Here is a 27,904-nt window from a genome sequence, read left to right on the forward strand (position 1 = left end):
GGTCAGTATTGTGTATGCTCCGGACAATGAGTTGTTGCTCTAAAGTTTCCTCTTGTAATGACAATATTGCGTTAGCTGAGTTGCCTTAAAATGTACACATTCACACAGAATTACAAACCAAAAATATTATTTTCTGTCAAGTTTCCTTCAAGTGCTGGTTTTCATGAGTCATTAGATTAACTGATCATTCTTCCTTTTTTTTTTTTTTTTTAAATTTCAGATGAGTTTATTTTAATTCAAAACCAAAATAAATATATAGATCTTAAAACAAAGGAACAAAACCTCCCATACTTCTATAGATACCAGAACTTTCAGATCTGACTCCAAGCATATTTTTCATTCTAGTTTAGGCCTAATTTTCACTAATCTTCCAAAATGCCTTTCTAAAAACAAATTTAACAACTACATTTAACTTCAAATATATAATAAACCTCAAATTTCCTTCACAAAGCACTGATCTGTGTGGTGGATGCTGCCTCAGTTTTCATACTTCTTCTAAGCAGTAGACCAAGCAATCGCACCATTCTAGTACTATCTTTTAAGGCTTATGCAATTTGGAACACAGCTTAGTGAAACCTCCATCCCAGATAGAAAAAGTATTATTTTTTTGAAGAAGAAGAGAGAAGTCAGGCAGACTGCAATCCAAATTACATCAGGCAAGAAAAGTATATAACAGCCATGATGACAACTATTCAGCTTGACGGCTTATTTACTATCACTAGTGGTGCATGGATGCTTTGGCATATCCTCTTGCAGAAAGTCCGGTACCGCAAATATATGTTTTGAAAAATTAAGAATTCTCTGAACATAAAATCTCCCCACATATGTCTCTGGGGACAGTCTCAGCCACTACTCTAAAAGGTGCAGGATTTTAATGGTCCACTGACAGGTTACAGGTCCCAAATTACCAACCCTGTGGGGAGCACCTGCTCCCACGGAAAGGAAGAGAGCTGCAGCAAAGGGCATTGTGGGGACAAACGCTGTCTCTGCTTTCCAGCTCCTACAGGTTTCTCAAACTGGAAGCACTGAAGCCTCATGTCTTCCTGCTGCTCCATTACTTGGTGGGAGCAGTGGGAGGTTCATTTAAGGATCTTTAAAAGCTCCTGGGCTGCTTTGAGCCCAGGTTAGCAGGCACGGCAAGGGGAAGTGTTGGCTGTCCCATCTCTATGCAAGTGCCCAAGCTCACCTGTGGAGCACGGACCTTGCTGCTACCAAAGGTCATTTGTTTGGACCTACTGTTGCACCTTCTGTTCCCAAACCAAGAACCACCACAAATTCAAAACCCACCAAAAAAAGTGCCACCCCCCTGATCCCTGTGGACTTCTGCACAGAAATTTGGTCACAACCTTGAGCTTTGTCACATGACATTAAATACTAATTGAATGAAGCTGAGACAGTTTCTGCTGAGCGTGGTCAGTCTCTCACATCACCAGCCCGACCAGACTGCAGACACCTAGTTGACCATCTTCTACCTCTTCCATCAGCAACGAAAGGACCAGCCTTTTGCAGTCAAAGAAAAGAAGGGGGTTGGGTGGATAGGGGGAAACATTAATCGCCTGTTATATGGCTGATGTTTGGGAGAGGAGAGGGGGAAGAGTGGAAGTGACCATGGGAAAAAAGATCCTAAGCCTGAGAAATCCTAAGAGCTGAGAAGAATCCTTGACAAACAGAAAAAGGTCAGGCAGGTACCATGCAGAGCTGGAAGGAGAACTGTTATCCTGTCCAAATGCAGAACAAACCCATGCCATGGAAAAGGTGTAGCATGCAAATTTGGGGTCTGCCTAGGGCAAAAAGTCCAGTTATTACAACCTTATGTCTTGGCAAGGGTAAATCCTATCTAACAGCACTAGAAAAGAACTGGCCACCCCTTCCCAGTTCTTTGGTTTTGGTTAGAGTAAAGCAGGAGTTTATTTCAGATTATTGATACCTTTGCTGAACTTCGTGCCATGGTCCTGTCAGGAGCTTTCCACATCCAAGGGAGAAGAAATAATGCCTCTATATAACTGGAGCTCCCCTTCCCTCATGGCTCTAATACACACACACTCACACACTTTGAAAGGAGCGTAACTTCTATTAACTTATTTTTATGTGCCTGTCACCAATCCTTGTGCTCAGGTCTGGCTTACATGGGTGCCTCTGCCCCTCCAGAATGACCTGACAGCTCAGCAAAGGCATCTGTTGGATTTGCAGGTGTCCCAGTACAAATCTACTTCTTCCTTACCCCCTCTCCATACCCAGCTCCCCACTCTGCTCAGCCACCTGACTCATGGGGATCGCACAGCCTGACATGTACGTGGCCAGGAGCAGAGCATATCTATAGAATTATTTTGGTTGGAAAAGAGCTTTTAGATGAAGAAGTCCAACCGTTAACCTAACACGGCCAAATCCACCCCTAAACCATGTCCCTAAGAACCTCATCCATGCATCTTTTAAATACTTTAGGGATGGTGGCTCAACCACTTCCCTGGGCAGCCTGTTCCAATGCCCGAATGACCCTTGCCAGGAAGGAATTTTTCTTAATATCAAATCTAAATGTCCCTTGGCATAACTTGATGACACTTCCTCCTGTCCTATCACTTGCTACTTGAGAGAAGAGGCCAACCCCCTCCATGCTACAACCTCCTTTCAGGTAATGGTAGACAGCAATCAAATCTCCCCTCAGCCTCCTTTTCTCCAGGCTGAACAGCCCCAGTTCCCTCAGCTGCTTCTCATCACACTTGTGCTTCAGGCCCCTCACCAGCTTTGTTGCCCTTCTCCGAACTCTCTCCAGCACCTCAATGTCTTTCTTAGAGTGAGGGGCCCAAAACTGAACTCAGGATTCGAAGTGGGGCCTCAGCAGTGCTGAGTACGGGGGATGATCACTTCCCTAGTCCTGCTGGCCACACTATTGCTGATACAAGCCAGGATGCTGTTGGCCTTTTTGGTGGGAGAGGGCTAAGTCACAGCATGGGGGACCTCTTCCCCAGCAGGAGAGGGAAGAGAGCAGAGAGAAGGCAGCGTAGGGGCTATCAGTGCCTGTTATTGTACTCACTGCTTTGGGTACACGATGGAGAATTAACAAGCAGTGTGATTTTCCAGTTCTTTTATTACAAATCAGTTTTATTTCTTCCTTCATCTGTAATATTTGCTGAGGGTCCACAATTTATTATATTCCCAACACAATACTGGGGAAAGAGCGGAAGAAAGTGAAGAGGTAATAAAATGCTAGCAGTTTACATAGAATATGCAACAGATGGAAGACAAAAGCCTAAGAGAAAAGTGCAGACTGTACTGTCAGTATAATTAAACAGGCATCTTAAACAGAGTCCATTTCTGCAAATGCAAAAATCCTGGGCAATGCAAATCCTGCTACTTTGGCTGTTACCACTATTTAACAAGCTGTCATATCACGCATTATATAAGGGGGATCTATTTGCATTGCCTGCCTGTCCTGTCCACCCAAAAAGCCCCCAAACTCTTGGAGATTAGGAAATAAACATTTGCATTTTTTATTGCTTTCAATGTCACTCAGGGATGACAAGACCTCCAGAAGACTGCTGAAGTGTTACTGCTGCCCATGTCAACTATTGTGTTCATTAAGCGTCTTCATACTGTCATACTGTCCTTTTGGACACAAATATCTGTAAATGTTATATTTAATATTGGGTCCTACCCAGAGGTGGATATAATGCTTTCCAGGTGGCAGACATCCCAATAGGAGGTTTTGGAATAGACCTGCACTGGTTTCCATTTAAATGTGTACAACATATGGCAGGTTTGTAGAACAGTATTGTACGTTAACAAGAACACTTATTCATCATCAAGATTAACACCAACACAATAAGAGTATTTAGATGTCGCAAACTGGAAAACAGGGGTGGGGAGGAAAGAAAAACACATTATCTTGTAAGGGACTTCCCAGTGTGCTGCATTTTGCCCTCAGCCCAAGCTGTGGCATGTCTACCTCAGGGATAACAGAAGAAATTCTCACTAAGGGCTACTGTCAGGCTACTGTCACGAACACAGAAGAAGTCTGTAAGGCCTTCATGCATTAATAGAAAAACACACAACTGTTAAAAATTGTTATATACTTTAAAAAGTTTTTACATGCTGCACCTCATCAGGCATTACAACCAGCATCTGCCCCCCTGCCCCAGTACACAAAACACTTGGTTCTGCACAGTGCAGTGGCCTTTCTTCTTCCACTTTTCAAATGTACAGCAACTAAATATCTGATCTTGTTAGTGTTATATTTAAAAAGAACCAGCTAGCATGTTCTTACTGTTATGGTTTTGTACAACACTGCTCTCATAAGCCTCCATTGTCTCATGCTGCCACTGCGTGTCACTAAGACAGAACAACAAAGAAAGATAGTTTGGGAGGTTTATAAAATCCTGATGGGGATGGATTTGGAACCATCCCCAAGCTAAAAGCCACCCTGCTTCTCTCAGGATAGCTGTACCAATGCTGCAGAGTGGGAGAAGCTGGGAGGGGGGAATTCCTTGCGGAAACGATCCCAAATCACCACCCAGTGCAGAGCGACCACCCCAGGTTCAGCACTGCATCCACTAATTCAGCCAAAATTGAGCAGGCAGTCTAGCTGAGGGCTGGCTACCTCACACACATAAGATGTCCAAGTGCACTTGTTCAAGAGCTGACACACGTTATTTTTAACCTAGCTTGGCTAACTCAGGCTAAAGAAACCAACAGTGACAGCCCAGAGCCACAATACAGGTTTTAAGGGAAAATTTAGCTGTGCAGCCACAATCTGACAACAGCTAGGCTGAGATGCATCCTCTCAGGATTTTTTTTCCTCTTTAAAGGGGAAGTGACAGCCAGAATAGCAGTAAAGTATTAATATAACTTGCTACTCAGCCGAAGAGGACCATCTCCTGAGTTCCCACCATGTGGCAGCATGTAACCTATGTGCTTGCTACAGCAAATTATAAAGCTATTATTTCTTAATTCAAAGCAAAATCTTTGCAAGATGTGAATGAAAGAACAAAGGGAGAGACCCACAGGTATTGTTAATCACACACACTACCCAACAGTGAAGCACACCCCAAGTCTAACATTAGGAGCTCACATTGTCTTTGACTGGACAGGAGGAAGAAATACTTACACCCAGTAAAACAGCATCAGCAGGAAAGGACAGATGATGACTGCCTGGAGGACCTGCCAGTCCCTGCAGAGAGCAGCCAGCCCTGGCATGAGGAACTGCCCCGCCATTTCGATGAAGCTTGCCACCATGGTGATCATGAACCGGTGCCCAGGAGGACAGAGCTCTATCCCTGAAACACAGAGCACACGCAAATGCATTAGCCCCCCCCAACCAGCAAAGGCACCTACAGAGCATCTCTTTATGAAACTTTCAGGGAGTTAATGTACTTTAAGACCTTTGGGCAAAGTTATGAACTATCACATAAATCTTGTTTCCTCTTCCATTCAGGCTTCGAATACTCTAGTAACTATAAAGAAAACCATTATCAGCTCATTGTGGTGCAAACTTTGCAACTTCCATACACCTACTGCATCTCCTGCAGACCTGCTGTATCCTTGTTGGCTTTCCTTCAGTCTCTGCCCACAGAAGCATTTCACCAAACTGCAAGATACTTGTTTTTTAAAAGGAATGTAGGGTAAAACACAATGCAAAGATTTTAGGTTGAGCCTTTTCACACTTCTCAGAGATGCCGCATGCCTTTCCCATCAGTTTGCTGATACAGCTCATACGGGATGCCACCTGCCCACAGTTTGATATGTTACAACTCAGTCAGTTTCAAGCTGGATTTTGCTGAGTAGGTTGATTGCGGGTTTGCTCTTTGTTTTTGCATTAGCTAATCTTGATCAGCTTTCAAAGGAGCCACTCTTCCACCTGTCTTATCCTGTCCACTGTCCTTCCTTTTGCTGTGGGGCAATTTACTACTGGTTGTCTCAGCTGCTTTGTGACAAGTGAATTCAGTAGATAAAAAAGTGTTCTTAAACCCTGAGTTCTGGCTACCTTTATTCAGCCCTCAGAAATTGAGATGAATTTATCAGAATCCCAGCTTTAAAAACAAACAAACAATCAATCATAAAAAAAAAATCACCAAAGAAATAGCAGAAAAATTGAACTGCTCTGTGGAAGTATATTCAAACAGTTATTTTGCTGGTAAGATTGCAATAGAAGCCCCTATTTAATATTTCCCATTTGCCCACATTCACTTCTACAGATGAATAATTAAGCACAATAAACCTGCTTTGGATGTTGTGTAGTATTTATCGGCATGCTAATACAGAAACACAGGTTCGTAAACATTAATGATATGTTGCTGTCAGCATTATTGTTTTTCTTCGAGATTTTTACTATGGTTGTTTTAAATTAGAATTTAGCGGTTGTTAAAATTGTAATTGAAAAGCTGTAAGACAATAGGGAGGATGACAGCTGCTCCTTCATTCATTCTCTCATCTGTAGCTTGTTCAGAATTTATCACTGTAACACAGCGGCCAGGAACTGGCTTGCAGATCAAATGCAGGATTAAACACCACACGCTGGGTTTTTTTTTTCGCCTTTCTTTTCAGCAGATGACAAAAACTATGGATGGAGTTTTGCCAGTACAGAAGGAATATGTGTCTGTTGTGAGGCAGCCCAAATTTTCATTAACTTAACCAAAAACACAGCAGCTTTGAAAAAGGAAGCGGTTGAAAAAAACCCCTCAAAAACTCTCACTTGCTATAAAAGGCTTTTACATATTAATTAGGAAAACAAGATTAAAACGTAGAGCTCCTTATGACATTAATATGGTTGCATTCTTACTAATGAAATATCCCAAGCCCAGGCAATATTTTAAATTCTATGCAAAGAGGTCACTTCCGTTTTATTCTCCTAATCTTCAAATATAAAGTGGTTCTGTTTGTTTTTCTAATCCTTAAAGTCCCGGTCACTTACACTCCAATATTCCTTCATTAAGTACAAGGACAATTTTTGTTGCTATAGAAACAAGAATTCTGCATTAGATAGGTAAGGCTTTGGCATTTCAATTGTTTTGCCTAGGTTAGTATTAGGTTAAAAAAAACAAAACAAAACAAAACACTACAAAAAAACCCCAAACAAACCAACTTAGAGGAGAACAACTTCTATATGAAGTCAGAAAGAAGGATCCAAATATTAAAATTATATTTTATTAAGTCATTGGTGCATAGTATGTAACTCCACATGCAGGAGTCATTAATTGTATGGAAAATAAACAAGTTCTGAGATTATTCAGAATCTATTTTTTTCTCTGGATTATCAACATGTAAGATCAATTTTTGCCCTTTCTTCTAAAAAAGCTGGAAAGGAAAAAAATCAAACTCCTCACTGTCACTGGCTGAGCATGACTTTGAAGTGACATCAGCAGACACTCAGTGTATTTGAAATATCACATCTCTGTTGAAATATTCTGCATATTAGGACAGTCTAGTGACTTTTCAACACCTCTAGAATCAATGTTTTATTACAAAAGATTCAGCACTGCAGTTTTTAGCAAGCATTTAGCAGCCAACCTTTCCCCCACCTCTGCCAGCAAACTTGCCCTCTGCAGCTCCTCTGCCCCAGCAGCAGCAAAGGTGCCCTGCACTCTGCTGATGCTCACACTGCTGCCACCGTGCACCCAGGCACCAGGCCTCTGCAACCACAACAATTTCCACCTGGTTCATGTGATTAAGTACCAGCTTAGATTAAATCACTCCAAGACAGAGATCAGCTTTATCCACCTGTGGCAAATTCAGTAAGAAAGCTCTAGCTCCCCCACTCACTGAAAAAGTTTCCACCTCAACTACTTTGTGGAGCATGGAACAAACCCTTGTCATACACACAAATCATGGAAAACACCATCAGTAATTAAAAACTCTCACGTACATCTGTTTTCTCTACTTGGAAAATTCTGTGTGTGCAAGGATACAGGTGTGGAAAGGATTTTGCTTCCTTGCCCAGCATTTCTACTCTAGGCAGCACAGCCAGAGCAGCAGACCCAACACAGATGCCCGATTTCTGTAAGTCCCAGGAAAAGGATCACACAGGCAAATTGAAACCTGTACTCAAATCCATCCTGTAGTACTCAGGCAGCAAAATCAGATATGCCCAGGACATGTGGGACAGACACTCTCACCATCAGTACACACCCAGTAACAGTGGACACCACAAGCGCAGAAGTGGGATGCAGCCCGTCACCATGGCAGAAGTGCTCCACACACGCTGCACGTGTGAGCCAGCCTGAAGGCAATGGCCCCACCACATGCAGGATGTAGACCTAGTCCCTGCAGACATCGCTGACATGAGACACTGAACACACAAGGTTCATTGCATGGCACGTGCTTCAGGCTGAGAAAGGCAGAAATAAAGCGTAGAAAGCCTCCTTTTGGACCCTATCTCCTGTATACCCTTCCTCTACAGAAGTGACCCAGTCCATTCTTAGTAGCCTGACAGCCTGCAAAACTGCCCCAGGGAGAGCTGATGTGAGCTATGCCACTTCTTACAAGGGATTCAAGCATTTTTGGGGGTTGTTTGATGCACTCAAAGTAACCCCACCACTAATGTGCAGGATGCGCAGAGATGCATTCTGGCACAGAAGGAACAGCACCAGGGCCAGATACATTACTTCACGAGTCTGCATGCAGTGATTTATACCAGAAGTATTAAGACTGGTGATGAAAAAAGGCAGGGTAGAGGGGCGTGTGTATATGAGCATATCCACGTGTGCGAGCAAGCGAGTGAGCACCAGAAGGACAGGCACAGCATGGCTTAAAAAAAAAAAATGGCACATGCCCATTGTGCCAGTCCCACCCTACCTGTGATTTCATTGGGGTAACAAAAGGAGGAACAATGTGACCTACAGAAAAGGTATCAAGAAGATGAAGAGCAGGACTGGAGTAATAAAAATATCAAGAGTACTGGTTTGTTGTGTTCTGCCAAGAGCAACCTCAGGGATGTAACGAGGATGCAGCAGCCACTGCTTCTTGGTCCTCTGTCACACAAGTAATCCCAACCAGACCACATGGACACACACCTTGACACTTGCAAATGCATGGATGTGAGAGCATGCATGACCGAAATCCATGAGAGAATGAGAGTTGTGCAGAGTTGTGCAAAATCTGCCTACTTTGGGGGAAAAAAAGAAAATCATTCTTCTATAAGGTGTCTCACTGAGTTATTTGGAAATCCTGTTGGAAACTTTTTCAAAAATTAACCAAGGGAATAAGAACTATGACAGCTATATATTGGCTGTTCCTAGTGACAAAGGCCAAGTTCAGGAGAAGGACTTTCAAACCAACATTTTTGGTATACTAAGAGGTCACCACAATACCACAGTACAGTACCGGAGTTGAATTGAATAAAATCTCCCAAGTAGGTTTTGGAATAACAAAATTACTTTTCTTTAAATGGGATTAATTTTCTCTCTCTCACTCCTCCCATGTTCCCCCTGTGGTGCAGTTCTTTAGGACTCTCCTTTGAGATAAGGAAAACCTGGACAAGTCTTCATAGAAAAAAGCAGACTCATTCCACAGAGCACATGAAGATATCGGAGGCCCTTCTGCAAGTGTATTTTCAGGTTTGCCAAAAGGAAGCTGTATATAAACATCGGTGAATTAATTCACTACAGTTATATGATACTTGAACTGGTGCATGACATTTATGTCTCCTCATCTGGAAACAGATGTGCCTGGAATAACCCAGGAAGCAAAGCAGAAAAGAAGATGCTTCTGGAGTCAAGACACAGGTAGACAATGGCACATTGCAGATCCTCACATGTTTTTGGAGTGTCCACAGAGAACTGTTAGTCCTGAAAGGTTTTGCTTATTTTTATGGTTTTCAGAAACCTAGAAATAGCCTGCAAAAGACAACAGAGCTCTAGATTGTTCTAGATTGCCCCTGACAGCTGACCAAAATGGCTGGGAATTATGGAGAAGGGCAGGGCTCCATCACATATCTTGGTGTGGCTGGAAAAATTTAGGAAGATCATAGCAGCACTGTCAGCTCAGATGGGATAGCAGAGGGAGTTAAAGCCCCCAATGCTCTTCCCACCAGCACGGCCCACAAGCTGCACAGGACACATGGATGGGCCAGGAGGGCTTGTGGCTTGGCTATACCAGATATATGACTGCGAGCACTCTGACTCACCTCCGTGTGGGTGAGAAGGGAACTAATGAAAAGCCTCTGCAATGCCATGGTGGCTCAGCCCCACCATGTGCAGAGCTGCTCCATGCTGCAGGAGGTCACCACTGTCTCTGGGCTTTGGCAGAGAAAGGCATGATAAAACCACAGATCAGACAACAGGCAAGCCCCAGCAAATGCAGCCGGCACTGGTGACAAGAGGCACATCGATTTGAGATTCAAAAGGGCAAGTGGCCTTTGCTAACAGCTTCTCCCTGGCAATGGGATTGAAAAACCCCGGGGCTGATAACCTTGAGAACAATATTTCAGGCAACATCTTTTGAAAAAAACATGGGGATTGAGGTAGAATTATCCAAGTATGCCACGGCGTGACATCTGCAATGCTGCCCTCTCCGCTTTCCAGCTGGATCCTTTCTCCCACCCTCTCTGCCTACAGTGTAGAAGGAGCAGTGCATCTGGAGGATATGGACACATGGACAGGTGACCAGAGAAAACTACAGTAGTACCAGGTTAACATCAGCTCATGTTGCCACAAAGCATGGCCTTGTGTAGCCCACCTCCTCTGAGCCCCACTGGGTGAGCTGTTGTCATCATGAATGGACTAAGGGCCACACCCCATCCTTTCTCACTTGTTCTTACAGTTGCTTACTGGTAACAATCTATTTCAGAAAACCTCTCGTTTGTTTTAAAGGCTGACATTTATTCTCATAGGATATTTGCACAAGGATGAATAGCAAATAGTTTTATTTAAAGAAAAAAAAGTTCTAAGCCATTTGCAAATAATATGACAAGAAGAAAAAGAGGTTAAATCACACTGCCTGAACTACTCTCCAGCATTCACTCACCCATCTCTGGTCCCAAAACACAAAGCAATTCTTACACTGCAGCCCAAGTGCTAGCTCCGTCAGAAACCACATGCTAACTGCTTTTTGTGCCTTTTCAGTCTTCTCTCTCCACCCAGTTTCAGTCTATGAGCCACCAAGACTGTAATTATATAGGTGTATCCCTTGGAGAAAATGGCCAGGACAAAGCACCTGAAGTCTGGGCAACAGCATTCCCACTGAAAAAAATCCCCGAGGAGACAGTCTGCTTCTAGATTCACATTCACAGTTTCATATTATATTATATTACAAAAAAGAAAATAACAATTTTTGACCATACATCTAACACACTTAATTCCTTCCCTCTAAGGACCCCTCAAGATGTTCCCCTATCCCAGAAGGGAGGAAGACAATCAGACTCGGATGAACAAGACCCATACTATCAATTGAACAGAAGAAAGCTCAGACAACACAGTTTTACCGGTAAAATGCGGGACACTAGAATTTCCCAGGGGTGGTAGCATCCTAAAGCACCAGGGCTGTGCTTGCCTCTCGGCCCCAGCAGCTGCTCAGCTCAGTCAAGATTAATGTGCAGGCTGTGGCCCTAAGTTACAATTTTGGATTTGAATTCTGCTTTTCAACAGAGCACAAAAGGAAAACAAGCAAAAACCTAAACATCTCAGAGCACAAAGTTTTCCAAGCTGTTCAGCACTTCCAGCAGGTCCCACCATCACCATGCCCCCTGACCTGACCCTTTTGGCACCATAAACTCTGCCACTTCTGTCACAGCGATCTTGAAGACTGCTGGGAGGTGACCCTGTCCCCACTGCTGCTGTATTTCCTAATTCCCACCATGCTCTCTCAAACCTCAGGGACCTCTTCTTCCTCCAACACTCTCTGTGGGATTTGCCCTCTGCTGTAAACAGATCATCTCACTGGATATTCCTAGAATAACACGGCCCCCAGGCTCACTTGTGGCTAGCTGACTAGATAAAATTGCAGCAAAAACTATTAATAGCTCTCAGACAAGCCTTTAAGTTTGCAGCTGGCTGCTACAGTGGGTAACAAAATCCAGCATATCCGCTTATATACCCAAATTTCCAGGTGGTTTCTAGACACAACCTTCTAAGAACAGTAAACCCTACCCACTGGCTACATACGCTTCTCATCCCAATTAAAATTGTCTCAAATAGCCCAGGTTAAGCCTTCACTTGCTCCTGGCTAAGTTTAGACAGGGAGCACTTTTTCTTGATCACCTTTGCTGTCACCAGAAGGAAGGGAAGAAGCACCAGGTGTAAATAGAGTTTATTAGAGAACAGTAAATGAAGCAGCATGTGGGAGGAAAGGTTATCACATGGACTGCAGTGCACAAGCAACTGCCAGTTGATGTAAACACAGGACAGAGACAGAGTGGAAGGGAAGGAAAAATCTAATTTCCTCTCTGGACAAATCCAATACACTGCCAAGCTGAGAGAGCAGTAATAGACTGAAACTCCAATGGCCAAGTAAGAAAAATGGGATTATTTTCCCCCAATAGCGCAGCAGGACAAAAGTTATTCTAAAATACATCTACGAAGAGACACAGGTTTCCATTTAAAGGTACTTTCCTACACATCATAGATTTGGCAAGGGCTTCTTTTAAACACACACTAGCCCCCATTTATGTCTAGTTAACACCTTTTATGCATGTCAAATCAGTTGTCCATGCACTAACATAACCTGAGCTGATGGAGCCACCAGGCTGGCTCCAGGGCAGGCAGCCAGCATGACACCTCACCAGACATGCAGTGGCACTCTTCATTTCTGACAAGGAATGTATGTGCTGACTAGAGCTATCAGATAGATATCTAAACAGAATAGATATATTTATTACTAGAACTAGATCAGACTTTCATTTTTAATACAATTACCAGGACAGTGCTAACACTGATGTTAGGCAAAATACTCCTTACCCTGTGCTGTTGTGAATGCTACAACGTGCACAGAGAGGCATAGCATGCAAAAAGTAAGCGTGGCTAACCTCTCATCCAAAATTCAACCCAAACACAAAGTGCAACCTTCCCTCTCTTTACTTTCTGCACGGCCAGCTCTCTCCTGTAATGAATGAGTAATATGCCAACCCAATTTCAGGCCTGAAATTTCAGGCTGGGGACCACCTGGGCACAATGCCCATCCAGCAGAGCCCCTTCCCAGGGCCAGGCTGGCTCACAACAGAGCTGAGCAGGGCAAGGGTGAGCTTGGCTCCTTCAGACTCTGGGGACCCTGAGCAGAGGCTGCCCGACAGCTGCGTGGGATGCAGAGATGCCTGCAATCATGTTCTGGATCCAAGCTGGCTCCCAGGGAGCACCAGCAGCAGAGAAGGGAGCACACATTGTTCCTCTGTTCATCCTGTAGTATCTGTATATGCTGAGTCTTATATTGCACAAGACAAACAACATCTTACAAAACAGACATCTGACTGTGAAAGAAACCTTTAACACACCACACCGCCTGCCACTCACGAAGTAATAAAACCAAAGAAATGAGAAATCACGCTTGTGGTACTGCACTTGCCATCCATCCCACTTCCAGAGGAAAGCAGCAGTATCTCTGCTGCTGCCATGCAGCAGCTCCCAGCCAACACTAATTTTTGATGACAGTTCCTGCATGTGAATAACAGCATTATGAAACAAAACCAGGAGGATGGCCCTGGAAACCTAAACAGAAGTGAAAAGGAGTAGATACAGAAGACATGGTAGACATCTACAGAAACTGGTAGATACAGAAGACATTAATTTCAGAATAAAAATTACTTGATTTAAATGCAATTTAAAAAGTGATTAAAAAGCTTTGCCGTGACAGACATACTGATATATACTAACTGCTATCTAAAAAAAAAAAAATTCCCTTCCACCTCCAGTCTATAACTTCCTACTCCCCATTAGGAGACTATCCAAACCCATATCAATATTTATTTTTGCACAAAACTAAGATTGCATAGATATCTATTAGATTCTTCTTTGTTCCAAAAAGGTGGCTTGCTCTAAAGAAAACACATGGCCGATCACAGGAATATTTTGCGAATCGAACACCTTTGCTGTTCACAACAGCTAACCCCTTTGCTCTTGGCAGGATCTAAATCACAACTGGCATCTTTTTGACAGGAATGAAGGAGAGCAGCTAAAACAAAAACTAGTGTGAGAGATATCACAGGAGCTAATTTTCTTTGATGCTTCAGATGAAAGGGTTCTGCATCTGCATTTGTTACTGAATTTTTAACGATATTGTAGCCACTTTAAATAAGAACAGAGAAAAAATTCAATAGCTGCAAATCTGCAAGGCAGTCTCTCAACTAACCGAATGGCAAGCAATATTCCAACAGCACCTATTTCTAAATCTCAGTTTGCAATCTCCAGACAGATGATAGTCCTCAAAAAGGTGAGAAGAAAGAAATAACAGCCTAACACCTTGTTTCAGGTTTATTAAATGTTTCCCATCTCACTGAGGCAGCAGGACAGGGAGGGGCAGCCCCTCACTCCCTGAGCACTGATCTCACATAAGATGCTCTGGCAAGCAGGAGCTTTTTCATTCTTACTGTCTTGCTGTTGGATGTGTGAATAAATGCACTGAGACCCGGATTTGAGCATATTCCCAGAAGAACTGCATATTGCTAACAAGAATTTGACATGGGTGCCTTGAGCTGTTTGCAGCCAAGCTTACCAAGCAGAAAACACAAGCACAGAGCAAACTTTTAAAAGGATGGCAAAGAAATGTACTTGGTGCTCCCTAGGTCTTAATAAAGCCCGACCTGCCCTGCACACCTGCCCTCAGGCTGAAGGAGGATGGCTTGGCTGAAGCACTGCACACCAGAGATATGACCCCACGAAAGCACCTTGATCCACTAGTTTATATAAACTTAATAATAAGCCTTCAAATGCTTATATACACAGACTAAGCAAACTTTGGGTGAGTGGTTATTAAACTGTCATAAATACAGTCATAAACACATACCCACATGTGTGTATAAACACAAAAATATGAATATGCATGTGTATGTGTATACATACATATATATGTATGTATATATATGTATACATAATTGTAAAGGTAAAAAGCTCCTAGTTCCTTTTCCTTCCCTGGTCTCCTATGATGTCAAAAGCAATCAGTGGAAATTTAGGTGATGCCCTGAAGAACCTCATGCCATATCAGAGGACCTGAATTGCCCACAATACCACAACTCTGGCTGAAAGCATGCACCAAGGGCCAGAAGAAATGTGGGTGATTTAATCAAAAGCAATTAGTAAGCATCTTTGTGAAAGGCTGTCACACATCTGGCCCCCAGGGCATCCTTGTTTTTAAAGATTTATGCCAGGCAAGGCACTCTAGATAGATGGATATTTCATGAATGCAGTGAAAGGAAAACTGTGGCGATTCAGAGCCAAGAAGCTGCTGTATTTTGGGTGCTTTTAGCAACGTGTGCATTTGCTGGAGAAGTAAGTACCACTCAGACTAAGGGGTGACTTTCGCATTAATAGTCCTCTGCCTCTGGGATCTGGTGTCAAGTCTTACACAGGTCTGCTGGGGAAGGCAAAGGCAGATAGATTGGGAACACCCAGGCAACAAGAAAGGACCCTGCTGAAGAGTGCGCACAAGCATTGCACCAGAATCTGTGCAGGCAGGATGGCCCCTGCTCGGGTTGCCTCAATTTTAAACCTACAACAATACAGAAAAATAAATGAGGCTGTGCTAATACATAGGTGGTGAGAAAATTCCTTGGGATACAAAAGCAGCCAATGCACAGTTAGAAGTACAAGTACTGTTTTTCCTCTTCCACTTCCCAATGAACTTTTATTTTCCAAGTAACATTCCCATAAGGAATATATTGTAAGGGAAAAAAGAAAGACCAGTGAATAACTCCTTTTGTTCAACTGATTTTAAAGTGAAAAAGAGATGACATCCAACCTTGGGAAAAAAACCTACTTCCTGGAGCTATTGAAGTTATTGTAATTTTCATTCTAAATGAAGTCTTGAGTTTTTAATTAAATGCTTTTATTCTTTATGTTAAATACAAGGACTGTATGCTGAATAAGACATCTTCCACCACGTCATGTACAAGGAATGCTCTGTACGGGGGGCACTGTTCATGGCTGGTTTGTGGACAACTCTGCCGCAAACAGCATAATTAAGTCAGTTCCATGAGAGTGCAAAAAATGGGTTGGGAAAAGAGCATTCTCTCTCCAGCCCTCTTCAAGCATATCTCTATTTCAAGCCAAGGTTAACCCATGATGGCAGCATTTGTACTTTCTTGTACAGAGGTGAGCAACAGGGGAACATCCCTCATGTGATGCTGTCACACATGTAATTAAAATAATTTCATAATCAAAGCTTAAACATATCTTAAATTTCTTCCTCAGTACCTTTACAAACACCATTGGTCACCAGTTTCCCCTCTAGAGAACCAGAGTCACTTAAATTGGTGAAATATGACTTGAGGGTAAAGAACAGTTAAAAGGTAACCGGCATTACAATGTCTCCAGAATCTCTTATTTCCATGTAAATTGCTGTGCTAAAGATGTCAATGCCACAACCAGACCAAACCACCCAAAACCACCCACTGGGATTTGAACTTTTCCCAGGATAATCCCTGAAAAATAGCTGAGTTTGTTCAATGGTATATCCCACAGGCAAGCAGGTTTGCTTAGGTACCTAAATATTTCTGCTGAATAGATGGAAAACCTCCTATTGATTTACAATACCTTCGAAACACTTCCCAATATCCTTCTTACATGGAGGCTGGCAAGTATGCTGGGAATACATCAATCTGCCTGAGCAGAAGCCATCATCCTGCAGAGGATGCTTCGCTTTTCTCCAGTGAAAGGCCTCTTTCAAAAAAACTCCTGCCGCTTACAGCAGAGTTCAGAGATGGCAACACTCACTGTTTTGTTCCGAATAAAACCAGAACAAATTGCTGAACTAATTAATAACACAACATCAAAAAGAAACTGAGCTCTTTGGAAAGAATCCAGCTGCAGTTCATAGAAGCGGATTTCACTTTTCCTGATTACGGCATTAGCAAACTTTGTACACACCATGGCTACAGCAAAAATTGTGAAGACGTGCCTGCACCCACCCCTTGGGACATGAACAACTGATAATATTTTCTTACCAATTCCTAAGTATTTCGCTATGTGATTCTCTGTGTTTCAAATGGCAGATCCTATTGAGTGTGTTTCACTGTACCTGTGATGGTGCAAAGATCAGACCTATGGGTAGACGCAATACTGCCCAGGAGATCACCTGGTAGAGACTGCTGTAAATCTCACCTCGCCTAGGTACAATTCATCAGTGCTCTTAAGGTACAAGATTTTGGGTAGTTTGTCTCTCTAGTAAGTTCTGCTACTTACTTTGAAGACAAAGGCACACAGTAAGCAGTTTCTCCATTAGGATATTAATTTTGTTTATACAGTGATACTTAAATTGCTTATAGTACATGAATTACTTTCATGTGTTACTTCCTACACATGCAATGCCACAGGTGCATGGCATGTGGCATTAGATTTCCCCTGCTCAGGGAGAAGTGGAAGGTATAATAAGTCCAAAAAAATCTCCCATATTTACCACACTTTTGTAGCAACAGAGAAATGTGTAGGGGGTAGGAGAGGGAGGAAGAGTGGCAAAAAGGAGATGGTGGCAATTGGGGGCAAAACCCCCAAACTATAGATCAATTGCCCCTAGCTCATCATACCAGATTTCCTTCCCACATTGAGCTATGAACAAATCATTCCATCACATGGCACAAAAGAAATAATTCAGCTATATTTCCCAAAAGTTCCTTTGGACCTTCTTGCACGGCTGGTAAGGAGACAAGAAGGGGTTGAACCAGAAAGTTATAAGAGCCAAGCTAAGTTTTCAGCTCAAAGGCGTATTTGCTCCACAACCATATTCAACCACTTAAAGGAACATGGTAAACTAGCAAAGATTTCCATTCAGGAAAAAGATGCTGGGTGACAGGAGAAAAAAAGGCTCTATGGATGATCCCGCTGTTCCTCAGCACTGCCACGCAGGGTTTGGACACCAGCACCTCCACAGGGCAGGTCCCTGTACCTGCTGGCATATTGCATACCTGAGCGCATAGCAGGTACATGTCCCCTCCAGCACGAGCACCTCAGAAATGTCTTAAGGACTCAACTGGTTCACATAGGAACTAAGAATAAATAAAACTGTAGGATCTGTTCTTACTGAAATAAAAGTGCAGACATAATTTGAAAAAAATGAAATTAATGTCCACTTACATTTATGTATGTTTACAGAAGCAGAGAAACTGCGAACTGCTCCTCTATCTTGCTGATTGATGTTTCTAATCAAATTTTGAAGAAGCAAAATTAAAGACATTTGGAAGTGTTGTAAACCCTTCAGCTATGAAAGACATGCAGAGTGCTGCCAAAGAACAGTCATATTTATTATACTGAACTCTGATGTTTGCTCAATGAAGGATAAAGCTCAGAGAGCTACATAATTGGGATGCATCTGGAATTACAAGCCAAGGGCAAAAATAAATAAGTAAATGAGAAGAGGTAACACAGGAGAGTGATAAAAATAAATAAAGAGTAAAACTGTTCAGAACTACAGATAATAATAAAAAAGAGATTACAAACCAAAAGCCATCCATCATGTATCTAAGACAAATAGCTATATTATGCTATTTAGGAAGTAGAGCAAGAAAACAACCTTATTTTTCTTTTTAGTTTTCACTATTCAAAGTGCAGTCTTAGAGGGAAAATATTTTTGTCTGCTTCAGGTTTGACTGAAGCACTGGAGGAACTTCCACATTACGAGACTTGAGGATTGCAGATTTGAGCAAAAGGAAGGATGTCCATGGGTCTCACCTGGATAGCCTGTCCCAGGGGTGACCACTGCCCCACTGCGCTCTGCCCACTCTCTGCATCAGGGAGCTGCTGGACCAGAACTGGACAGCAAACAGGTCTTTTTACACATCCTACCCATTTGCACAACACTTCCAAAACCAGAGAGGGTTTAATTCCTGTTTTTTCATCTTAAAATAGGGCCAGAGCTAGAGATCCTGGAAAACTCAGGATTCAGGCTGGAGCCACCAGGCAGTGGGGCTGCCCTGAGTGGCTCCTGGGTGACGAGCAGACGCTCTCACCGTAGGCGAGAAAGGGGTCTGCACCAGCAAGTGCCCTCCTGCAGCACTACAGGCTCCCCACACAACACCAGCCTCACCCTGGGGCAAGTTTCTGCAAATAGTATCTCCTTTTATTGTCACTGTTTCCTTATTTCAACAGGAATATGTGGCTATATGGCTAAGCCATGATAACAAGGAGAAATTCTACAAAATCACCCGATAAAAACCAATTCAGTTAAGCCATTTCTTCATTCACTTCCTCACATTTATAATTTAGTCAGATATTTCACATGGAAGGAGGAAAGCCATTTCCATCAAGAGTAAGAATAGACAGAAGTTGACAAAAAAAACCCTTTTCTAAACAAACCTGCTTCCTTTCCAGCTCTCACTCAAAGGAGAGGAAACACTAGACGCTCACAAATGCTGAGTGACCCAACAGCCTGACCTAGTTGCAGGTGACCTCAAGTGCCAGATATCTGCTGCTTGGCCTCCAGCCTGCCAGAGCCTCAGAAGGGAATGTGCTTGCAAAGAGTTATTTGCTGCTGCGTTGTCCTCCGATGCTGCAATAACATTAAACACCAAAAAAACCCAAACAGAACAACAAGCGTCTCCAATCACCGTTTCACTGGATAAACCCCTGTTTAGGGTCAGCCAGGACTGGGCTAATTAAGTGCTGTGTTCCTCTGTCACACAAAATCACTGTCACCACAACTGTGTCCATGTACCAGTATGATACACCATTAATTAATTTTTTTAGCATGTAAAAACTCACACTGTTATTTTAAACTTCTATTTGTCATGATGAGTTTTTGTGTTGCTTGGGATATCTGTGCCTATTTACAGGCATGCCTGAATAGGTCAGAATTTACCTGTGTTAAAAAACAGGGGACTCTGCAGTCTTCATTTTAAGGCAGAAAAAGATGCCTGTCAGACGAGGTATACGGGTAATATCTCTGAGTGAAAAACCAGCCCCACATTGTTCTCTTGTGTTGAAATTTCTCCTGTTCTAATTTGACTTGATGTTAAGTGTCCTGCTACCAGCAGCAACAGATTATTTTGTTGTTATTTGCATAAATTCTCTACCTGGAAATCATAGCTGCAGCAGCAGCTTGAGCCAAGCAGCAGTCACCCAGCTTTGTACACGGTTGCGGCACAGCGGTATGGGAGAGTGCAGATACCATCAGATCTCAGAGTAGTAACAGTTGAAGGGTCCTGTTAGTTCATCTACTCTGCCTTTTGCATCCTTTGCACAGAACAAGTGCATTGGTGATGAAATAGAACATTACCTTTTCGTGATGAAGAAGATTACAAAGCAGCTAGCTAGCTTTTGCCTGTTCTCTCTCCAGCAAGAGACCAGCAGCTCCCAGTGCACTGAGGTGTGCTCCGTTCTACACCACTGACTCACTCCCTAGTTGCATTTTCCAGCATTCACTGACAGAGGGTAAAGTGCCACTAAATACAGAGAACAGGTATTCCAACACCACACAAAAATTTCTCTACCAGTAATGGGTTTCCATCGCCCCAAAATCCAAACAACACCTACCCGCACTTTTGACCACATGGAGTTAAATCATAGCTATAATCTTCACCCTGAGGTGGTTTTTCTTTTAACCTGGCCAGAAGCTGTTGCTCAGATCACTTTGCATCTGACACTGTAGGGCTATAAATAATACATCCACAACACATTCATGTACTCACATGCATTCTATTAAAATAAACTCATCTAAAAGTCAGGCCACCTTTGAAACGGAAACAAATGGATACAGGAAGGGTGAGGATTTAAAAGCTTCAGCACTGCTGCCATGTCCATCACTGTGCTGGTATAACCAGCAATCTTTCTGCATAATCACATAAACAGAAGTTAAAGTGAAGTACAGTTATGACTTTTGTTTGTTTCTTTTTTGTTTTTCAGTGGGGAGTGGTGTAGAATTGAGGAAGGGATTGCAAACAATGCAGAAATTTAAAAAAATAATAACAAAATCATGGAATGAATCACAGAATGGTTGGGGTTGAAAAGGACCTCTGGAGATCATCTAGTCTAAGCCACCTGCTAAAGCAGGTGCACCTAGAGTAGATTGCACAGAAATGTGTCCAGGCGGGTCCTGAATGTCTCCAGAGAAGGAGAGTCCACAACCTCTCTGGGCAGCCTGTTCCAGTGCTCTGGCAGCCTCAAAGTAAAGAAGTTTCTCCTCAGATTCAGATGGAACCTCCTGTGCTTCAGTCTGTGCTTGAAGCCCCTCATCCTTTTGCTGGGCACCACTGAAAAGAGTCTGGCCCCATCCTCTTTATAAACATTGATGAGATTCCCTCTCATCCTTCTCTTCTCCAGGCTGAACAGACCCAGCTGTCTCAGTGTCTCCTCATAAAAAAGGTGCTCTAAGTCTCTCCTCATCTTCATATCCCACCACTGGACTCCCTCCAGTAATTCCTTGTCCTTGTTAAACTGGGCAGCCCAGAGCTGGACACTGTACTCCAGTAATAATAATAAAATATTAAAAAAATAGCCGGGGACAAGCCTAACCACAATAATAAATTCACTTATGACTGACAGAAAGTGATATACAACCTCCTAAAAGGACAAGACAAGAACGGTAGCACAGCAATGGAACAAGGCAAACTACCAGCCCCACCTGGCTCAACCCCAGGTAGGCAGCACAGTTCACAAGCAGGCTGGTCAGGAGATGGCTGAGCCTTGTACCTCGTGGCCTTCCTCCTTTTCAGGGAACTCAATTTATAGCCAATTTCTAAACTCCAGATACGAGAAATTGGAAATGCTGATACAGACAGAGTCTCCGGGTTTTAGGCAGCACAGTTTGGTTTTAATATTGACCCAGCTGACTGGCAAAGAATCATCTGCAAACAGCAACAAAGATTAAGATCTGAAGTGTGGTAGCATCTTCATTTCAAAATCCTTCTTCAAAACAGGAAAACTCCCTGTGCAATTCTCTGGACAAAGAAGAGCAGGAAGCAGAAAATATCCAACTTCTGTGCGAAGAAGGAAAAGTGTAGGCGTGTGAGGCTTGCACTGATTTATTACTGGCTTATCAGTAGCTAACACATAAAACCAACTATAAAAGCAACCACTGTAAAATATTTTAACAATCATCGCACACTCTTCCTTCCTATAAGATACATGATTCAAAGCTAATTTTTCAATTTTAACAAATGCCTGCACAAGCATAAAGGAAAAAAAACCAAACAAAACATTAAGGAGGAAAAAAAAAAATTAAGATACCTGATCGCCCTCATCTAAACACAAATAATGTTAACAGACACCCCTGCATTCAAGTACAGTCCTAAATACCTACACTCTAAGTTTCATTGTTTGGGAAAGTTCTTTGGAGATGCATGTAAAAAAACCCAAAAATGTTTGGAAGTGATGCTAATAAGGACATCTTCACATCTAAATATTGAGTATCTGTATCAAGCTATTTATATCTCATTTAAAGCTCCAGGCCTAACTATTAATTTTCATACACCACACCATATTCAATTGCCTATTAAAAGGATCTTCCTTTTTTTCCTCAGTAGTCAATTATTAATTAACCTCCTAGAAGCATTCATAGAAGGCACAATTTATTTCAGGAAAGAATAGGAAATTGCCATTATAAAGACATCTGAATTTAATATTTCTTTATGACAGAAACAGAACAGTAGGTAACAGGACATTTAACTGGCCAACATCAGAAAAAGCTTCAATATCAAAAATAATATCCAAAGCAATTGTTATGAAGGTGAAATATGATCACAGCATCTGCAAATAAACATTTTCAGCTAGCAAACATATTTCCAGCAGAAAGTGAGCCTTACATTAAAAGCACTCCTGCAATCTGTGACACACGGTATCCTAGATCTGACACTTCTGTCATGCTTCCACTTAGTGACTGACCACACTATTTCCCCTTCAACAAAACATGCCAAACGTTAAAGGAGCCAAATTGACATTTGTATCACTGCAAGCATTACCATGTGTAACAGACAAGGCTTAATTAAAACAAGACTATAAATATATAGCCAACCATCCTAAGAATGTGTTTCTCTTGATTATACCTCACACCAACAGGTATTTCACACCAAATAGCAGAAGGTGTCTCTGTTCCAGCCTCTTCATTCCATTGTTTCACACAGAAACCACTAAATGACTGTATACCGCTGTATATGTAGTCGGTTACTATTTATCCATATTTACACTATGTAGCTCTTATCACCAAAGGACCCTAACACAAGTACTGTCTCCCACAATACGCAGCAGTTGCTTCCTGTTTGCTTAGGGGCTGTCAGCTCCTGGGACATGGTAGAGTAGCTTTGTAAAAATCCACAGCAATGCTTTACTCCAGCTCAAGAAAGCAGCAAATAATGATAATGAGAAGATATCCTCGCTCTGAAATGAGGTGAGGAATTTACTTTGGTAGGAGTGTGGCTTGTAATACTTCTTCACCATGAAGTGATCTGAGTTTCTCCTTCACGCCTTGCCAGAAAGGTGGTGGGCTGACAACTACTTCATCTCCTGACTTTTCTGTCTTAAGCAGGACAACTGCAAACGGCCCATGGATTTTGGAAATTATTTATAATGCTTCAGAAGAAGGGCAAACTACACGTGCTTCAGTATCCAGTATCGTAAAAGAGTTGACATCCATTGCAGTCACTCTCCAAAAATCATGCTAATTAAACATATCTAGTCTCCAGAAGATTCAAAAGTTGGGCCTGCAACAGCTGAAGCAAGTTTTCTAAAGTTTGGATGGTTAAAAGTTGATAGCAACAAGAAATATTTGAGACATGATTTCATTCTGAATTTGACAGAACTAAAACACCATGCTGATTAAAAACATGGCTGAAAAGGGCTAACTGCAAAATTCTCTGGGGTGTGATTATTGCTTTGCACTCCTCAGTGCTATCCACTGCTGGGACACCCACACTATTAGATCTCCTTTCATGGGAAGTGGAGTACATTTTTTCTTCAACTTAAGTGAACTCCTTCCCTCATCCAAATTTTTTCTCAGGGAAAACAGAACATTATTTTGACATTGAAGAGGTTTTGTTTGTTTGTTTTGATGTTTGTTTGTTTTTAAATAAACACACACAAAAAACTACTGCATGCTTTAGACAGTGAAAGAAGTCAGACAGAGCTGTCAGTCTCCAGCAAGGGGGTTGTGGTCATTCCAGGGAGCCCACATGTTTGAGAGCACCCTGTGCACACTGGATCTGAGTATGTGTCTCTTGGAAAGAGCTTTGCTTTAGCTGCAGTAATATGAACAGCATCCCTCTAGCATGGTGGTTTGTAGGGTATCTGTGCCCTCATCACCAGGTAGGCAGCAGGGGTTGTGTGGGGAACAGAACATGCAGCTGAGTGGGAGCAGGAGGCAAACCAAGGAGAAGAGGAATGGGAATGTGTTAGCAGCAATCAGACACCTTCTCTAATTAAAATGTGCAAAACAAATACCAGAGATCAGGTCTAACACTACCACGCCACAAATCACAGCCAGCTTCAACAGTGAGCTGTTAAGGTGTGCTAGAAAGATTCAAAGCACTAAACCTTCTGCAACACACACAACACATATCAAGTCCTGACTGGCATATTCCCCACCATGAAGGAACTGGGCATTTGGTGCTGATTGGCCATGCAGCCTTGGGGAATGACATTTGTCACCAGAGCATCCCTGGCAGGGCAGGGGAGACACTCCTGTTTCTGAAATACCAAATGATCCTCAAGGCACTTCTTGAGAGGTGAGCAAGCAAAGCATTGGGTTTCCAAGTACGCATGCAAATGTAAATGAGATGGGATGGGTAGGTGCAGTTTTTATAATGCTTTAAGACAACTAATGATGTCTTAAGTGTTATAGAATATTTTTAGATGAAGCACTTAATCATAAAAAACAAAAAAACAACCAAACAACAACCTAACCAAACCACCCACAGGATCATGGGAAAGTCTTATATCACAGTGTCAGTATTTTCTACATACAGTATTACTCAGATTAAAAATTGATCCCTATAATAAGACATACGCTGAAGACCCGAAGCCCAAGACCTAATGCACTTCATGCAGGATTAGAATAAGCAAAGCTGTGGCTAAGAAATTAAGTTCTCTATGACTGCAGCACATTCGCCAGAAGAAGCTCACTACAAAGTGAGCTTGTATGAGCTCCAAATGTGTATGTCTGTGTTGGAGTAAATATAGCACCCTGGAACACTAAGGGCTTAACGTCTTTGGAATGAAACAAGGAGAGGTAATAGAGAAATAGTATCTTAATACATTTACAATGCTGCCAACAAAGCAGGTTTCCATACCTTATATTAGAAAACAAATGCATACCAATCTGTGGCGTGGCATACTTGGTACTCTGGGCTAAATCTGCAACTAATCCAAAGGCATAGATCTGAGTCTTAATAAATAATCCTCCCAAATGAGCAGCCTGACCTCCCCTTCTTTCTTCTTGCCATTTTCTTCAGTACAAGGGGTTATGTGAACACTATGTTGAAATGCTTCAGTGGCCACTATCAGAGGCCTCTTTGAGAGAGGCCCCAGAGTTTCCTTTTCATTGGGACAGTTGTTTCAAAGAGTAAGATCTTTCACTCTTTAGTCTCATAAGCACACACAGGCAAACAACCAAAGAACTAAGGGTTGGGAGAAGAATAATTTCTTCCTCGGGAACCAGACAAAAGATGTCTTGTGCATGGGTGCTGTCAACCAACAGCCCCAGATCCTTTTCCACCAGGCAGCTTTCCAGCCACACTTCTCTGAGCCTGCAGTGCTGCATGGGGTTGTTGTGACCCAAGTGCAGGACCTGGCACTTGGCCTTGCTGAAACTTATACCATTGGCCTCAGGCCAATGATCCAGCCTGTCCAGATCCCTCTGTATGGCCTTCCTACCCTCCAGCAGATAAACACTCCTGCTCAACTTGGTGTCATCTGCAGAGTGCACTCCAACCCCTCATCCAGGTCATCGATAGAGAGATTAAACAGAACTGGCTCCAATACCGAGCCCTGGGGAACGCCACTCATGACCAGCCACCAGCTGGATTTGACTCCGTTCCCCACAACTCTTCAGGCTCAGCCACCCAGCCAGTTTTTTACCCAGTGAAGAGTACACCCATCCAAGCCATGGAGCAGTCACTTTCTCCAGGAGGATGCTGTGGGAAATGGTGTCAAAGGCTTTACTAAAGTTTAGGTACACAACATCCACAGCTTTTCCCTCATCCACTAAGTGGGTCACCTTATCATAGAAGGAGATTGGGTCAATCAAGCAGGACCTGCCTTTCATGAACCTATGCTGACTAGGCCTGATCACCTGGCTGTCCTTTATGCGCTGCATGACGGCACTCCAGACGAGCTGCTCCACAACCTTGCCCAGCACTGAGGTCAGATTGAGAGGCCTCTAATTCCCCAGATCAAGGTCTTCCCTTCCAAAGGTGGTGTATCCCAAGCAGCCAGGCACTGAGCTCCTTTCGATGGTCAAATCCCATCCACCTCAGACATTTTTTGCTTTTGTTACATTTAAATGGAGTGGAGCTCCACAGACTTGCCTACCATTCTTTTACAGCTATGGCTTAGTTGTTTCCAGAATCTGAGCACACTTGGGTGTCTGCTGTGTCTGCAGGGTAAACCTACACTTTGATGACAGAGCTGTTTGTAAATGATGGCTAAAGCCTACTGAAATTTTAAAGTGCGCTTTAAGTAAGCAGATGGTGCCGTGGTGAGCTTTGACTTTGCAATTTCATTCAGATATCACACACACACAAAAATAGTCAAAGAACTATTAATGAAGAAATGAGAAAAACACTTAAGACTCAGACAACTTGTGTTTTTTTCCCTCAGGAAAATTAAACTAATTTAAAAAAAAATAGAATCCTTATCCTTTCTTCCAAAACCACTGTTTCTCCTTCCTCCTCTGGGCACACACATTTCCATGCAGATAAACATTGACAATTCTTGTTCCCAAACTCCGCACTGAGGAATTGTGACAGTCTCCCTTCAAACACCACTTAAATACAGTTTGCCCTGATATGAGAACTACTGTACACCACAGGAGTCAGGTAGGGCACAAAGATAAATTTAGAAAGTCAAATCTATTAAAAAAATGGTTTGTTGTTGCTCATCCCCATGCCAGAGTGACCCAGGCATTCCTGAGAGGGGTTGAGGGACGCTCCTTCTGTCACAACCAGCAGTTGCTGAAAGGCTTCAGTTTTAAGCTGCTGACAGGTTAAGTGCATTGCAGAAACACCAGGTGGCCCAAGAAAAACTTGCCTTATTTTGAGACATATCCCCTGCTACTTAGTTTTTTATCTCCAACACTGCACTGCAATATGTAGGACTCACCTTCTTTTCTAGAAAACCTATTCAGTTGTGTTGCCTTTAATCTGAGGATAGTTCAGATATGACAGTTACACCCAGTTTTTATTTTAATAAAAAATTGACAGTGAAACCAAGAGCTACTGGGGTAGGTGGCAAGTTAAGGAGTGAGAAGGAACTCTTCAAATCCAAATCACACTTTTTTGCACTTCTGCAGCTGGAATCAAATCAGACCTATGTCAATCTCTTAATCAAATTTTTTTAATTCTACATTTGAAATCACAGTATGTTTACCGGAAATTAATTAAAAAACCCAACTAAATTAATTCAAAACAGTGTTCCAGCAAACAATGATTTGCTGTCAAAGCTTTAAAGAAATCAGATGCTGAGTGTGCTCAAACTGATGCTCTGAAACAAGAGTTTGCAGAAGATCTAACTCAGTTTTTGACAACTCTTTTCCTGAAATGGGCAAAAATATTTTGTAAATTTAAGCTTGCTTAAATTAACCTATTACTATGGGCTTTGAACTTGCCACTGAAAACAAGCTATGGGATCACAGAAGT

At 42.5% G+C, this 27,904-nt stretch overlaps 1 protein-coding gene across 2 annotated transcripts in view; it reads right to left on the reverse strand.

Moving 5' to 3' along the window:
• SLC22A23 (solute carrier family 22 member 23) overlaps positions 1 to 27,904 on the reverse strand; it is a 115,300-nt gene that overhangs the window by 28,161 nt on the left and 59,235 nt on the right. For both annotated transcript variants that reach the window (XM_080339263.1, XM_080339262.1), the window contains exon 4: positions 5,102 to 5,270. In XM_080339263.1, coding sequence (XP_080195389.1) covers positions 5,102 to 5,270 — 169 coding nt within the window. The remainder of the gene's footprint in view (positions 1 to 5,101; positions 5,271 to 27,904) is intronic.

The sequence above is a fragment of the Nesoenas mayeri genome (assembly GCF_963082525.1).
Source record: "Nesoenas mayeri genome assembly, chromosome: 2".
NCBI lineage: Eukaryota > Metazoa > Chordata > Aves > Columbiformes > Columbidae > Nesoenas > Nesoenas mayeri.